Source organism: Ambystoma mexicanum, chromosome 10, assembly GCF_040938575.1.
Source record: "Ambystoma mexicanum isolate Mex_15411 chromosome 10, UKY_AmexF1_1, whole genome shotgun sequence".
Classification (NCBI taxonomy): Eukaryota; Metazoa; Chordata; class Amphibia; order Caudata; family Ambystomatidae; genus Ambystoma; species Ambystoma mexicanum.
This window is the reverse complement of record NC_090932.1, coordinates 1,033,671,662-1,033,685,888: the sequence shown is the minus strand read 5'-3', so window position 1 is coordinate 1,033,685,888 and position 14,227 is coordinate 1,033,671,662. Positions and strand designations below refer to the sequence as shown.

General features: G+C 50.3%; 1 protein-coding gene across 3 annotated transcripts in view; it reads right to left on the bottom strand.

Annotated features, from left to right (window-relative positions):
- The window catches only part of LOC138491968 (dihydropyrimidinase-related protein 2), a 581,041-nt gene that overhangs the window by 84,249 nt on the left and 482,565 nt on the right, over window positions 1-14,227 (bottom strand). For all 3 annotated transcript variants that reach the window (XM_069618857.1, XM_069618856.1, XM_069618858.1), the window contains one exon: window positions 4,584-4,652. In XM_069618857.1, the coding sequence (XP_069474958.1) occupies window positions 4,584-4,652 (69 nt within the window). The remainder of the gene's footprint in view (window positions 1-4,583; window positions 4,653-14,227) is intronic.

Genomic DNA, 14,227 nt, shown 5'->3' with positions numbered 1-14,227 from the left:
AGTTGAATGTTTTGGCAGTGCCGTAGCCCTGTTAATAAAAGAGAATTCAAATAACCTGTATCGGTGTAGTCTTAATTTACAATCTGCAACACACAGTCATCATTGGTGATCCCTTGCCTGTAATGAAAAAATGTGTGTACATTTTGTGACAAATATAGGGTATTTGTCAATTCTCCCTGAGGGGAGTCACCGACTGAGACTAGGGAGGTGAGCTCACTGAGCAAGACCCTCCTTAGGGTTGTGGGCAAGTGGGACCACACTGGGAGTGAGTCGTCTCTTGGGGACAAGGACTCCCATTCAGATGAGGAACTCTCGGTCCAGAGAACATGATCCACCTACATGGGAATTGGAAACAATGTTACTTCTGTTTTGTATACTTCTGTTCTAAATCCACAAAGTTGTGACATCCCTTTGGTTTCAGATAATGTTGGATCTCGCCTGAACTCCAAAATCAAAGAGGAAAGACATACTTCTTGTTTTGGATGACGTACAAAAACTCAAGAGAAACTTTGAAGCAAAATAAAAAAAAGCAGAAGGTTACGCAGGCAAGGAGCTCCGACATAGGTGCATCCTCGAGGGGTGGAGCGCTGGAGTCACAGAGCAAACGGCAGCAGGAGGGCGAGAGAACACAGCACGAGCAGTGTAGCAAGCAGTGGAACAATCCGCTAGGGACAGGGGCACAGAGACCGTCCTGCTTGGTGTTGTGAACGAGGATGCTGTGGTGGGCCCACGGCACGCTAAACAAGACCTGGAGGAACAAAACCTCCCATCTGCCGATGTGTGCAGAGCCTACCAAAGCGAACAGATGCCAAGATCAAGTCAGCGATAAACTACAGAAATTAGAGAGCGAGAGAAAGCGAAGCCGCCATATCCTGACGCCAAGCCCTGTGAACCAGCCCTACACAAGAAATGGTACCCAGTGGTTCAGGAATGGGGGAGGCAACTGGGAGTGAATTAACTGTATGAAAAATATACTAATGACTTTGGTAACTTGAGAAACGCAAGATATATGTCTTGGAAGACACCAAGAGAGTTGATGAAAACAACGGTTGAATAGCACTGGCAGTGCTCTATGAAATACTTTTAGAAATGAAATGAATTAAGTGGGAATGCCAGTTAGGGGAGCCTGAGAAACCCAAATTATAAGGGGAGGCCACAAGAGTTAAGGGACCAGAACACCTGATCAAAGACAGTGAAACTTAGAGAGTAGAGGAGTTAAAGCAATCGGGGAGAAGATTAAAAGATCACTGCCAAAAGGGGTGTAACAATGATACAGGAAGGTTCCATAAACTTACCGTGGAAAAATCCATACACCTATATCAAGAGCAACAGAGTCTTATAAGAGAACCAAGGAAACTTGAGAAACCACCTTTATTGACTTAACCACTTTTTGGAATGACAAAACTTTTAGTTTCATGGAATAACCCTGAGAAGAGGCCCAGAAAGCTACCAGAATCTGAACATTCTGCTGTTATTTAGTTGTTATCTATAGTGGTAGGGATATTTAAAAGTTGGGTTTGAACGGATGACATTTTCTTTGGACTTTGATGACAGACGAGTAGCCCTCGTCTAGTTTTGGTAGGTAGGGAATATCCCCATAGAAATAGGGAGGGTTAGGCCCTTCTTTCGTTATTATTTAATAAAAAGATGAAAAAATGTCCTTGGTGCATCAGGCTCCTTCCTCTGGTGTGCCACACTTAAAAGGAATGCATGCTATGGACCTGCAGAAAGCATCAATAGAATGGCTTCTAATATATTTTTCCTGCAAAATGATAGTCACTAAAATAATGAGTCCTTGAGACGTAAAAGATTAACTGGCTGAACAAACACCATGCTGGAGCTCAGAAGCACATGATAAAATGGATACAGCAACACTGGATGGTTATAGGCAGTGCTGAAAAGAGTCGCAAACTAGAAAAGGGACTCCGACTTGGCATTCAAAAGAGCAGTATATACTTAGAGAAAGGCTGAATGTCAGCTTTTTGTTCTTTGTTTTTGTGCTTTTATTGATCATGGCAGGAAGCAGCTGGAAGGGGTGGTGCCCATGAAAACATGTTAACCTCTATCATGGCTTGAACAGAAGGAAAGTCCCATCACTATCTTGACCAACCAGTGCCTTCAATGACTCCATACCCTCAGATTGTATTTACTGTGCTGGTATTTCCTGCACAGTAAATATGATATGATATGATATATGATAAGGCATTTGTAACGCGCCTATACACAAGTGTTTCAAGGCGCGACGAGGCGGGGGGGGGGGGGGACAAGGGGAGACAGACAACGATCTTACTAGGCCAGGTGTCATTCAGATCGCGCAAGTGCAAGGGTAGAGGGGAAGGGAAAAGTGCATGGGGGAAAGGGAGAGGGGAAAGTGCAGTACAGGGTTATAAGCATACAGCATACAGGATAAATAACAAGGGCCAGCTGGTGGCAAGTGCGAGGTAAGTGCAGACAAGTGCTGGGAAGGGGGGCTGTATGGATACAGACACAGTCCCGTAGTGCAGGGGTTGCCGTGGAGGCAGTGCAGGGGAGAGTGGCTGGGCCGAGAACGGTGAATGGCCCAGTTGCAGATTCAGTGCAGTTTCAGTAGTATTAGCAGGGGAGAGGGGGAGAGAAAGCGGAGGCAAAGAGGAAGGTTTTGAGGTGCTTCCGGAACCAGAGGTGGTTCTCCTCAAGTTTCAGGGAGGTAGGAAGGCTGTTCCAGAGGGAGGCCCCTGCAGTGGAAAGAGATCTGCCCCCAACTCGTTGTTTGGAGAAGCGGCTGACCCTGAGGGAGTTGGAGGCGGATGAGCGAAGAGCTCGAGAAGGAAGATATTTAGGAAGAGAGAGTTGAAGGTATTTTGGCCCAAGGCCCCAGACGGCCTTGTGGACAATGCAGAGGGTTTTGAACTTTATCCTCGCAATCACTGGGAGCCAGTGTAGTGATTTCAGTCCTGGGCTTGAGGCCAAGGACAAGTCTTGCAGTCCTGTTCTGGATGAGTTGCAAAGGGCGGAGAGTAGAGGCGGGCAGATTAAGATAGAGGCTGTTACAGTAGTCCAGCTTAGAGAGAACCAGGGCTCTAGAGACAGTGAGCTTCTGGGGGAAGGAGAGGAAAGGAAGGATACCTCTGAGGAGGTGTAGCTGGTAGTGTGACTTCTTAGATACGTCGGATATGTGAGGAGAGAAGGAGAGTGTGGAGTCGAAGATGACCCCAAGGTTTTTTGACTTGCAGGTAGGAGTAGGAAGAGGGCCCAGAGAGGCCGGCCAGAGAGCAGCAGGGAAGGAGGGAGTGGGAGTGCCGATGAGTAGAATCTCAGTCTACTGGCATTAAGGCAGAGGTCGTTGGCGGCACACCATTCCTGGATAAATACATTGGAGCACTTAAATCATTGCCTTGTTCCACCCCAATCTGCTTCTTTGGAGAGAGATCCCCCACTTTACTACCACCTTGCCCCCACCCATCAACTGTCACTTACCTCATACTCCCAATGTGGCTCCGCTTCCTCCCCTTTCATGGTGTGGATAGAGTCCAGTCTCTGTAAAAAAATACCCCATCCCGTGCACACACACCCTCCCTGCACCTCACAACTTGTGGTTCTCTGCCACATTGCAACTGTAGCACAGTGAAGACTTGCGTTGCACATGCAGAGCGGCAAAGACGCATCAACCCTGTTTACATCGCAGGATGCAATGAAAGTGGATGAGCAGCAGGATCATTAAGAGCTAATGTGGCCCAACCCTGGACATACTATTGTTAAAAGGACATGGAGAAGCTTCATCTTCTGAAATTACATGGCAATGGCGTCCCTCTGCATACTAGTCCTGAGCCTCGAAACAATGTCCAATTAAAAGTTGTCACATTCCATACAACAGTTTTCTGATTATGCTCTCTGCACCATTTACAGAGGAGAAATCTCCATTTGCATATCAGTTTCGGTACCACCCACAAAAGGCAGTCCAGCACCGAAATGCTATGAATTTCGAATTGCCTAGCATATCAGTGCTGGCTAGGTGAGTGGCACCAGACTGATATGCAATTGGATACGTCTCCTCTGTGAAAGGAGAAGTGAGCTAAAACGAGGTTGTAGACCCTCCTGAGTATATACTTAAAAACTAGACCTTTATTGGTCAACAAATTCAGTTGGCAAAACATTCAGGTAGAAGCACCATGCTCAGATGTCGATAACAGCATAGGCTGAGCTATGAGGATCAGTAACTGGCGTCTTCCTTCTACAAGCCATTCATTCGTCTGGACAAGACCATTGTGTCAAAGAACAGACAGCCACAAAATTGAAACAAACAGTCTGTGCTTTCAGCTAAAATACTCAACACAAAAAAAATACAATCTATCATACAGTCAAACAGCTGGAATGTAAGGAATTGACATAAGTTACATTCTTCGTGAGTAGGTGGGCAAAACACAAAAACCTGCATGAGATGTGTGCTTGGTGTGGAGTAGTGACAAACTTAACTACGTGACATGAAGGTGATGTAGGTGTTCCACTGTGAGTTTACAGTGACTTTGTTTTGCTGCCTAAGTACAACTATAATTTGAGTTTTTGAGATTTTATAGAAAGCATGTTGAATACAACACACAACTCACCTCCTCAGGACGACTAAGTGCATGTCCTTCCGGACCGGTGATGCCCAGTTCCAGGATCCGCTGCTGCTCCTACAAGTAAAAATGAACAAACATCCATTACTATAGTCTAGTGGGCTTTTTATAATGTTGCATGCATTGTTCTTTCTCCTCTGTGCAGGAGAAATTTAAATGGTGATACCCAATTATTTGGTCAAAAGAATGAGATCACATACTCAACTAATATTATCTGCTCGAAATCAGCGATAAAACTATTGAACTAAAATAGAGTAACAGAACCACCAAACTAATAATGTTGTATTTTGGAAACATCTATGTAAATAGATGGATATTTTAGTTCCAGAATTACAACTCTTGTAATTGAAATGATGGGATTGGAATGTTGTCAAAGAGGACATAGGTAATATTGGAGGGTATAAAGGTTTGTGTCTAGTTGCACCTGTGCATTGTTAAAACAAAAAAAAAAGCAGACAGCAGCGTCAAGGCCACGGGAGGCCCCACAGCACACAGGAGGATGCCGCCAGGGAGGAAGGCTAGGCACGTCAGATCGGCCCATTAACTAAAGCCACAGGATGTACACAAAAAAAAAAGGGAGCTAGATTTGCTTAGATTTCATATTTTTAAGAGGGGGTGGGGGAGGAACAAGTTACTTACCTGTAACTTGTTCTCCAGCATGGGTCTGGCATGGATTCACATGCTCATGAATATTCCCCGTCGTCAGGCTGAGAATCCTCGGTAAAGAACAAAATCAGTATCAGTTTTGTTTCTGATCTGTCTTTCTTAGTAGTAACTGATCTCTAGGTCATACTGCCCCCAGCCAATGACTGCCCTCTCCCTAAGTCCCACCTCTGGCAGCCATCCTCAGATTTGATAGCACGCCAAGTGGCAGTATGACCAAGTGAAGAGCCGCAGAGGGGTAGGTGGGAGGGTTCGCATGTGAATCCATGCCACACCCATGCTGGACCACAACAGTTACAGGTAAGTAACTTGTTCCTTCTCCAGCATGGGGTCTGGCATGGATTCACATGCTGATGAATAAAAGAATACATAGCAGTATACACATGCACAACCACGGGAGATGGCAACAGGCTCAACATTAAGCAATACAACAACAACAGTAAGCATCTCTTACCTCCTCACCAGGCTCACCTTAAAGGAACAGGTTGCGCAGCACTGCTTGGCCGACCCTGGACTCCTCCCTGGAGTCCCGATCGACGCAGTAGAATCTTGCGAAGGTGTGTCGACCTCCACGTAGCAGCCCTGCAGATGTCCAGCAGGGGAACACCAGACAGGAACGCCGTGGTAGCAGCGATCGCTCTGGTCGAATGGGCTCTCGGACGGCCGGGCAGCGGTCGGTTTTCCAACCGGTGACAATGGATGATGCAGCCAGAGAGCCATCTGGAAATGGAAGACTTCGAGAGAGCCTTCCCTTGATTCACAGACCCAAAGTTCACAAATAGTTGCGACGTCTTCCGAAAACTCTTTGTGCGGTCCACGTAGAACTTCAGCGCTCTAGCTACATCCAGCGAGTGCAAAGTCCTCTCGGCCGGCTTCAAAGGCGACTGGAAGAAAACTGGTAACACCAAGGGCTCGTTGAGGTGGAAGTCCGACGGCACCTTGGGCATGAAGGAGGGGTGCGTCCTCAGCACTACCCTTGTGTCATAAAAAGTCAAGTATGGAGGCTTGCAAGATAGGGCCTGAATCTCTCCCACTCGTCGTGCAGAGGTGATGGCCACGAGGAACGCTATCTTCCATGACAGGAATTTCAAAGGCGCCGAATGCATAGGCTCGAATGGGGGTCCCATGAGCCTGGTCAGCACCACATTAAGCTCCCACGCCGGGGCAGGGGCCTTCACCGGCGGGAATGATCGGAATAGTCCCTTCATAAATTCCTTTACCAGGCGATGAGACCACAAGGATGCCCGTCCCGTAGTCCTGGTATATCGGGAGATGGCAGCCAGATGTATTTTTATGGAGGCGTGAGCCAGTCCAGCTTTGGCCAGCGACAGTAGGCACGGTAGCACTTGAGGGGCCGTAATCCGCAGAGGGTTAATCTTCTGTGCATGGCACCAGACAGAGAACCTCTTCCATTTATGACCGTAACACTTGAGAGTTGAGGACGCCCTGGCCTTTGCAAGAACCTCTCTGCAATCAGCTGGGATATCGTACCCTCCAAACTCTGGTGCTGCAGGAGCCAGGCCTGCAAGTTCAGCTACTGTGGGTCGTGGTGTAGAATGGCGCCTCCTTCTCTGGAGAGAAGATCCGCGTCCGCCGGCAGCCTGACTGGCGGGGACGTTGACAAGTCCAGAAGGTCCGGGAACCAGACCTGCCTCGGCCACGCCGGTGCGACGAGGATCATCCTGCACCTGGACTTCTTGAGCTGGCTGATGAGGCGGAGCAGCAATGGCAATGGAGGGAACGCGTATAAAACAGGTCGTCCCAAGGGAACGACAAAGCATCGCCCATGCTCCTCGGCTGTGAGAACCTGCTGGCGAACCTCTGGCACTTGGAGTTCGTTGCCGTCGCAAACAGGTCGATCTACGGTTTGCCCCATCGTTGGAAGAGTCCATCCACTTGATCCTGGCGCAGTTCCCACTCGTGACACGAGCGCAGCTCCCTGCTGAGTGAATCGGCGATGGTGTTTTTTATTCCTGCCAGGTGGAAGGGAACCAGAAACATCCCCTGGGCGACGGCCCAGTGCCACAGATCCTGGGCCTCCTTGGATAGGGCTGAGGATCTGGTGCCCCCCTGCTTCCGTATGTAGAACATGGTGGTGGTGTTGTCGGTGAAGATCCTCACCACTTTGTCCTTGAGGGACGGGAGGAACGACTTGAGTGCCCAGAACACTGCACGGAGCTCCAAGATGTTGATGTGAAGAGACCTCTCCTCCGGGAGCCAAAGGCCTCTTGCGTGGAGATCTCCGGTGTGGGCCCCCCAACCCTCCAGAGAGGCGTCCGTAGTCACAGTCTCCTGAAACGCCGGGGTTTGAAAGTCCGTGCCAGTCGTGAGGTGAGCCTGGGTGCCCCACCACAGGATCGCCCGACGGAACTCCTCATCTAGGGGGATCCTGTCCTCTAAGCAGCCCCTCGACTGAAACCAGCGGGCATCGAGGAACTCCTGTAGCGGACGCATCCGAAGTCTGCAAAGGGGTACAAGGTAGATGCATGAGGACATCATCCTGAGAAGAGACTTGATGGACCTCACCCTGGCCACGTCCGTGGCTAACAGGCACCGGGACCTTGCCCAGGATGGTCTTGGTCCTCTCCTCTGAAGGGGAGGCCAATTGCTCCACTGTATCGAGCTTCGCCCCCAAAAACAGTGCTACTTGCGATGGAACCAGGTGGGATTTGGGGTAGTGATGGAGAACCCCAGCTCTGTGAGCAACCGTACAGTCCTCACTGTATGATCGACGGAGATTCCCTTGATCTTGCCCGGATTAGTCAGTCGTCCAGGTAGGGATAGACGTGGATCCCCTGCAGGCGCAGCCGCGCCGCCACTGATGCCAGGCCCTTGGTGAAAACCCTGGGTGCCGACTTTAATCCGAACGGTAGGGCTCTTAATTGGTAGTGGCGTCCTAGAACCATGAACCTGAGGAACTTCCTGTGCCTTTTTAGAATGGGTATGTGGAAGTAAGCATCCTCCAGGTCCAACAACGATAGGAAGTCGCCTTCCTCCAGCTGTCCCCGCACGTGCTGGAGGGTGACCATCCTGAATTTCTGCGCCTTGATGTATTTGTTTTAACCGACGCAGGTCTAGGATGGGGTGCCAACCGCCTGTCTTCTTTCTGATGAGGAAGTACCTTGAATATACTTCGGAGCCACGGAGCCTCCTGGGGACGAGCTCGATGGCAACTTTCTTGAGCATCGCCTTTACATCCAACAGCAGTTGAGGACGTGATTCTCCTTCCTGGCCACGGGAGGAATGCGAGGGCACTTCTTTAGGAATTCCAGCGAGTGCCCATTGGCCAGGGTGTCCAACGCCCAACGATCGGTGGAGATGGACTCTCACACCCTGATGAACTTCGTCAGCCGGCCTCCGACTGGGGTGCTTCGGTGGGGGCCCGACAACCCGGCCGGGTTAGTCTTGCTTGGAAGCGGCCTTGCCTCCTTGGCGACGACGGCGGGAACCCCCTTACTTGCCGCGACCTCTGTAGACCTCCTGGGAAGAGGAGCGGGCCGCCTGGCGGTAGGTGGAGGAGCCACCGCGGGATCCTTTGGAGGCACCTCGTCTGCCTCCATGGCTCGGAAAGGGCCGTCGCTGCTGACGCACCCCAAGGGCCCGGGCCGTCTCCAAGTCGGTCTTGATGGCCTGTAGAGACTCATCCACCGCCTTACCAAAGAGGTTGTTAAGAGGTTGTTGCCGTCGAACGGCACGTCCAACACTCTGGTCTGGACGTCCTGGCGAAAGTCTGTCACCTGGAGCCATCCTTGTCGGAGGCAAACTCCATTGCCTAGTTGGCGAAATCCGGTATCGGCAATGTCCGTTGCCACCGTAATGGCGTGATCCGACACCACCTCGCCCTCCTGCAGAATTTCTAGGGCCTCTGCCTTTTTGTCATCAGGCAGGAAATCTAGCAGGGGAGCTATCTTGAACCAGAGCTACCTGTCGTAGCGGGCCACGATCGCCAAGGCATTGGCTGCCTTAATCGTCGTCGCCGACGACGAGATGACTCGTCGTCCCATAGAGTCCAACTTCGAACCCTCGCTGTCCGGCGGGGGAAGTGGAAGTTGAAGCCGCCGCGCCCGCTGCCTTCTTCTTAGCCACTGCCGAGACGACCGAGTCCAGCGTGGGCTGGGCCCTGAGGCACAAGAGGGCGGCATCGGGGACTCGGTACTTCTTCTCGTACCTGTCCCTCTTGGCGGGTGTCGTGGCAGGGTTCTTGAGGACAGCAAGCCCCTCGTCCCAAATGTTGTCGAGTAAAGGCACCGCAAGGACCGTCTTCCTCTTAGCCTCTCGTCGTTGGTACAGAAACCCCTCCTTTTTCTGTTATTCAGGGCAGCGCTGGAAGAGCTTGGATGCCCTGGTTATCATGGCGTGGAAAGAGCCAACCTCGTCGGCTGGGGATGCCCGCGGGAGGGTGGGGATGGGGCGGCGGGTGACTACAGGGTGTCTGCTGTGTCATCGCCGCCGTCATCATCCGTCCCCGTATCCGTCGCCGTATCCTCTCCCGGCGAGGGGGATGAGGGGTCCACCGGTCTCGCAGGCACGAAGGGCGGACCGGGGTGGACTCTCCTCGGCTTGTTTGGAGGGCTTCCCGACGGGCCTGGTTCTGGCTCCTCCGTCGGGGTGCGTGGTAATCTCGTCCTTATCTTGGTACATAAGGATTGGATTGCCAACAAAATGGCCACCGAGCTATCCTGGGGCTCGGGCAATGGCTGCGACGGACGGGATGGCCGCTCCACTGGGCCCTGTTCGTCGTCGATCACGTCAGCAGGGACCGTCCCCTGGGATCGAACCTCTCGCTGAGGTTTATGAACCTCTCGTTGAGGCCTATGGACCTTTCGTTGAGGCCCTTCTCGGTCTCCACCAGTTCCTCCTCAGAAGCCGATTCCGAGTCTGTAACGGCCACCGCCCCCCCCCCACCTCTTTTTCAGCCGGGGTTTCACGGGGGTCTTAGCGATGGGCTGGAAAGAGGATTCCCTCTGCGGCGGCAGGGATACTCTGGGCCCAGAGGCCGTTTCCATTGGCGTAGTCTCAGCCGGCTCTGCCAGGGTCGACCACTTCGGTAGAGGCCTTAGCCGGGTGGATCAAGGCCCTCACCACCTTAGGTGCGTCCTGGGCCTTCGCCTTGGGGGTGGGGGGGGGGGAGGGCAATGCCTCGCTCCCCCTTCGAGATCAACCGGGTCCGCTCCAGGGGCCTACCCGGGTTCTCGGACTTCCTCTTCCCCGAACCAGAGCGCTGGCTCGTGGTCGAATGTGCCGGGGAAGTAGCGCCCTGCTTGGCAACCGAACAGCCCGACCTTTCGGCGCTCCCGGAGCCCGCGGACTCGCGTTGCTTGGCCTTCTGTTGGGCCCCGTCGCCGGGGCGCCCTCAAAGGACTTAGAAGCCCGCTCAGACTTCTTCGCCTTCTCACTTGCTGTGCCCTTCTCCAGCCAGGTGGTGAGGCGGGCAACGACGATCTTGTCTGGTCCGTTCCGAAAGGTTCTTGCAGAACGCACAGTCCTTCTCCACCTGCGTCTTGTCCCCATGGAGGCAGTAGAGACATCTCGAATGCTCGTCCTCCTTGAATACGTTATATAATCCGCATCCAGGGCAGTTCCTGAACAGCTTGGATCCGGGCGTCGAGCTCCCTTTGTCCTGACTCATGTCCGTTGAGGTAGGCTGCAGATCTTCCGGAATCCTCCAAGAAGTGTAAACTCGACGAAAACTTCACCCTTGAGGGGCGTAGAAGAATTCCGAAACGGGTCCCCGTTATCGGAAGTAGAAACGGTGGAGCTTGAGGCTCGATTAAACTGAAAAAATGAGAAATTCTCCTGAAAAAACGTGAAAAACGCAGTAAAAAAAAACCCGAGAGCTAAACACGAGGACGCCCAACACTTGAGCGTGCGGTATAAATCTGAGGATGGCTGCCAGAGGCGGGGCTTAGGGAGAGGACAGTCACTGGCTGGGGGCAGTATGACCCAGAGATCAGTGATTGGTTACTACTAAGAAAGACAGATCAGAAACGAAACTGATACTGATACTGATACTGATACTGAATTTTTTTCTTTACCGAGGATTCCCAGCCTTACGACGGGGAATATTCATGAGTATGTGAATCCATGCCAGACCCCATGCTGGAGTAGTTAGTGTTTCGTTATGTCTTGTGTTGGTTTGTGTATTATTGGTATTAGTGACAATATTTTATCAAACATTCGTTAGAGATTCTAAAATCGTGCGGATATTATGTTTTTGCAATTTTGTATTTGTTCTAGTTCCATACTAATTACTACTTCATTCTTTTGATCACATTGTACTGATTTACTATTCTAATGTATACATTTTGTATTAATATTGAAGTTGTCTTTTACAAAATTAAAATAAAGAGGTAAAAAAATTAATAAAACAAAAGCCACAGGATGCATCAATGAGGTATGTGGCACCAGGAGGTGCTGCGACAAGCATCACATGGGTGCAGTGCTGGCAAACCAAGTCTACTGGAGGCTGCGCAAGTAGGGAGCTCCACTAGCCCACCAGGGAATTTGTTTGATGAAATAAGGCCTTGCTTTAACCCACTACACCATCAGGAATTCAAAAATAGTAAAATCAAGGACTTTAATAACCTCAGGAAAAACCCAACTAAACCATCAGGGATTACCTTTATATTAAAAGGCCTATGAGGGGGCCTGAAGGAAGAGGGGTAACCAGTCTTCTGCAAACGTGGCAGCTCCGATGCCAGGATTGCATGAAGAGAGGGCGGCGCTTACAGCTCTTGGGAAGCCTCTGAAGCCCTTCCATGATATACCCCCTGGAGCCAGGTACATCTATTTGTCAGGATAAGTATCCAATCCTGGAAGGGTGTGGGATATTTGAGAAAGTGTGTGTGAATGGTTTGGTGAGGACGTCGAGAAACAGGCTATTGGGCAGGGGGTGGGGGGTCTGTGGAGTGTTTGCATGTGGGAGTGGAGAGTGTGAGGAGTGGACATAAAGTAGGAGTAGCAGAGTGGTCGTGGTAGTAGTGGCAAAAGTAGTTGGAGTTGAGATAGTGGCAGTGGAGGATAAAGATTGGAAGTGGAATAGGCAGTAGATGGTAGAATAACAGAATAGGAATAGTAGTAGAGGAAGAGCAGTAAGAGTGCCAGGGAGTAGGAGACTAGGGGGGGGGGGGGGGGGGGAAAGAGAGAGAGAGAGAGAGAGAGAGAGAGAGAGAGAGAGAGAGAGAGAGAGAGAGAGAGAGAGAGAGAGAGAGAGAGAGAGAGAGAGAGAGAGAGAGAGAGAGAGAGAGAGAGAGAGAGAGAGAGAGAGAGAGAGAAGAGAGAGAGAGAGAGAGAGGAGAGAGGAGAGAGAGAGAGAGAGAGAGAGAGAGAGAGAGAGAGAGAGAGAGAGAGAGAGAGAGAGAGAGAGAGAGAGAGAGAGAGAGAGAGAGAGAGAGAGAGAGAGAGAGAGAGAGAGAGAGAGAGAGAGAGAGAGAGAGAGAGAGAGAGAGAGAGAGAGAGAGAGAGAGAGAGAGAGAGAGAGAGAGAGAGAGAGAGAGAGAGAGAGAGAGAGAGAGAGAGAGAGAGAGAGAGAGAGAGAGAGAGAGAGAGAGAGAGAGAGAGAGAGGAGGTTATAACAAGAACAGCAAGAGATAAGGAAGTAGAGTGGGAGGAAAGGATAAGAATGGTACTAACAGGAGGTAGCGACAGTAAGAAGAAAAGGAGTGAGAAGTAAGAAGCGAGGTCCGATCAAAGGGTTGCGGTGAGATCAACGGGACAGTAGTACGGCGGGGCCACAACATCTTAAAAACCAGTGTAGTGAAGGCACAGGTAGGAAGTCTGACGAAAAGAGTGATCCCGGGTCAAAGAAGGCATTATCCCCAACAACTCCCCGGAAATACTAAGCGGGCCAGGTCAAGGAAAGATTAGAAGGCCCCTAAGGAGTCAGTCATCACTTTAGGGAAGCCACTAACAGAAACCAGATGGATCAGACGACAGTTAGGGGTCACTGTTGGCGAGAATGCCAACATCCTAATTAGGGACGCCTGCATTAGGCAGGAAGAGAAAAAGCTGGGGAAGTGGAGATCGTGAGAGACAGCACTAGCACAATTTTCCCTTATGGCCCCGGTAGACCTGGAAGAATGTTAAGACCAGAAGCCATACCCATCTGTAAAGTCCCAATAAACATCCTTGGACTTGCCATCTGAGTTAGCGTGATTATTTGAAGCAGGCCACCCTCTCACAATCCTTTTAGTAATGTTGCCATTACCAGCAAATGACCGGGATTGAAATTTTGATTGGACAAGCAGGAGCTAAAAGCAGCTCCTGGGTATCCCACGTTAACCAGTGACCAGGAACTACCACTGGGAAACCACGAGCTAGTCCATAACGTTCCACAAATATAACTTCCACATAAGATGCATGCATATCACTTTGTTCATTATGACCCATTATGCTTTAAATGTATAAATATGTCCTAATGGTTATTTATAAATGTTAAATCCACATAGGTTTGTTTGTTCGGCATCAGTTGGAATGGGAAGCCAAAACGTAGCTCTTGGTAGCTGGTGGTGTCAAGCTAACCAGGCTCCTCGAATGTTACAAGCAGGAGCTAAATGTCTCCCAGCTCCCCTCAGTTTCGAACCCTGAAATGACATTAACTTAGTTTAGGTAATCACTGAACAGCTCACATATTACCCTGCCCTCAATGTCACAAAAATGTTGATATGTTTAATCTGACCACCCAACTAGAGCGAAAAAGAAGGGGGTATGTTTTCTTTTCTTCTTTGCCTAAGGTTTATAATTTGGTAATTTGGTAATGGTGTACGGATTCTTTTCCTTTAGCATTGTGGTTCTCTGCGGACTCCACTTCTGAAGTCTTTTCGCTCTACATAGAAGTTATAAAGACTTCTATTAAGGTTGGGAAAACCTAGGTCCACCCATAACTGGATCTTTCTTTGTGTGGTGCTCTGTGAAAGAGCTTGCTAAACAGTCACAATCTGTATGGTCCAGCTCAGACACAAGGTCCCATA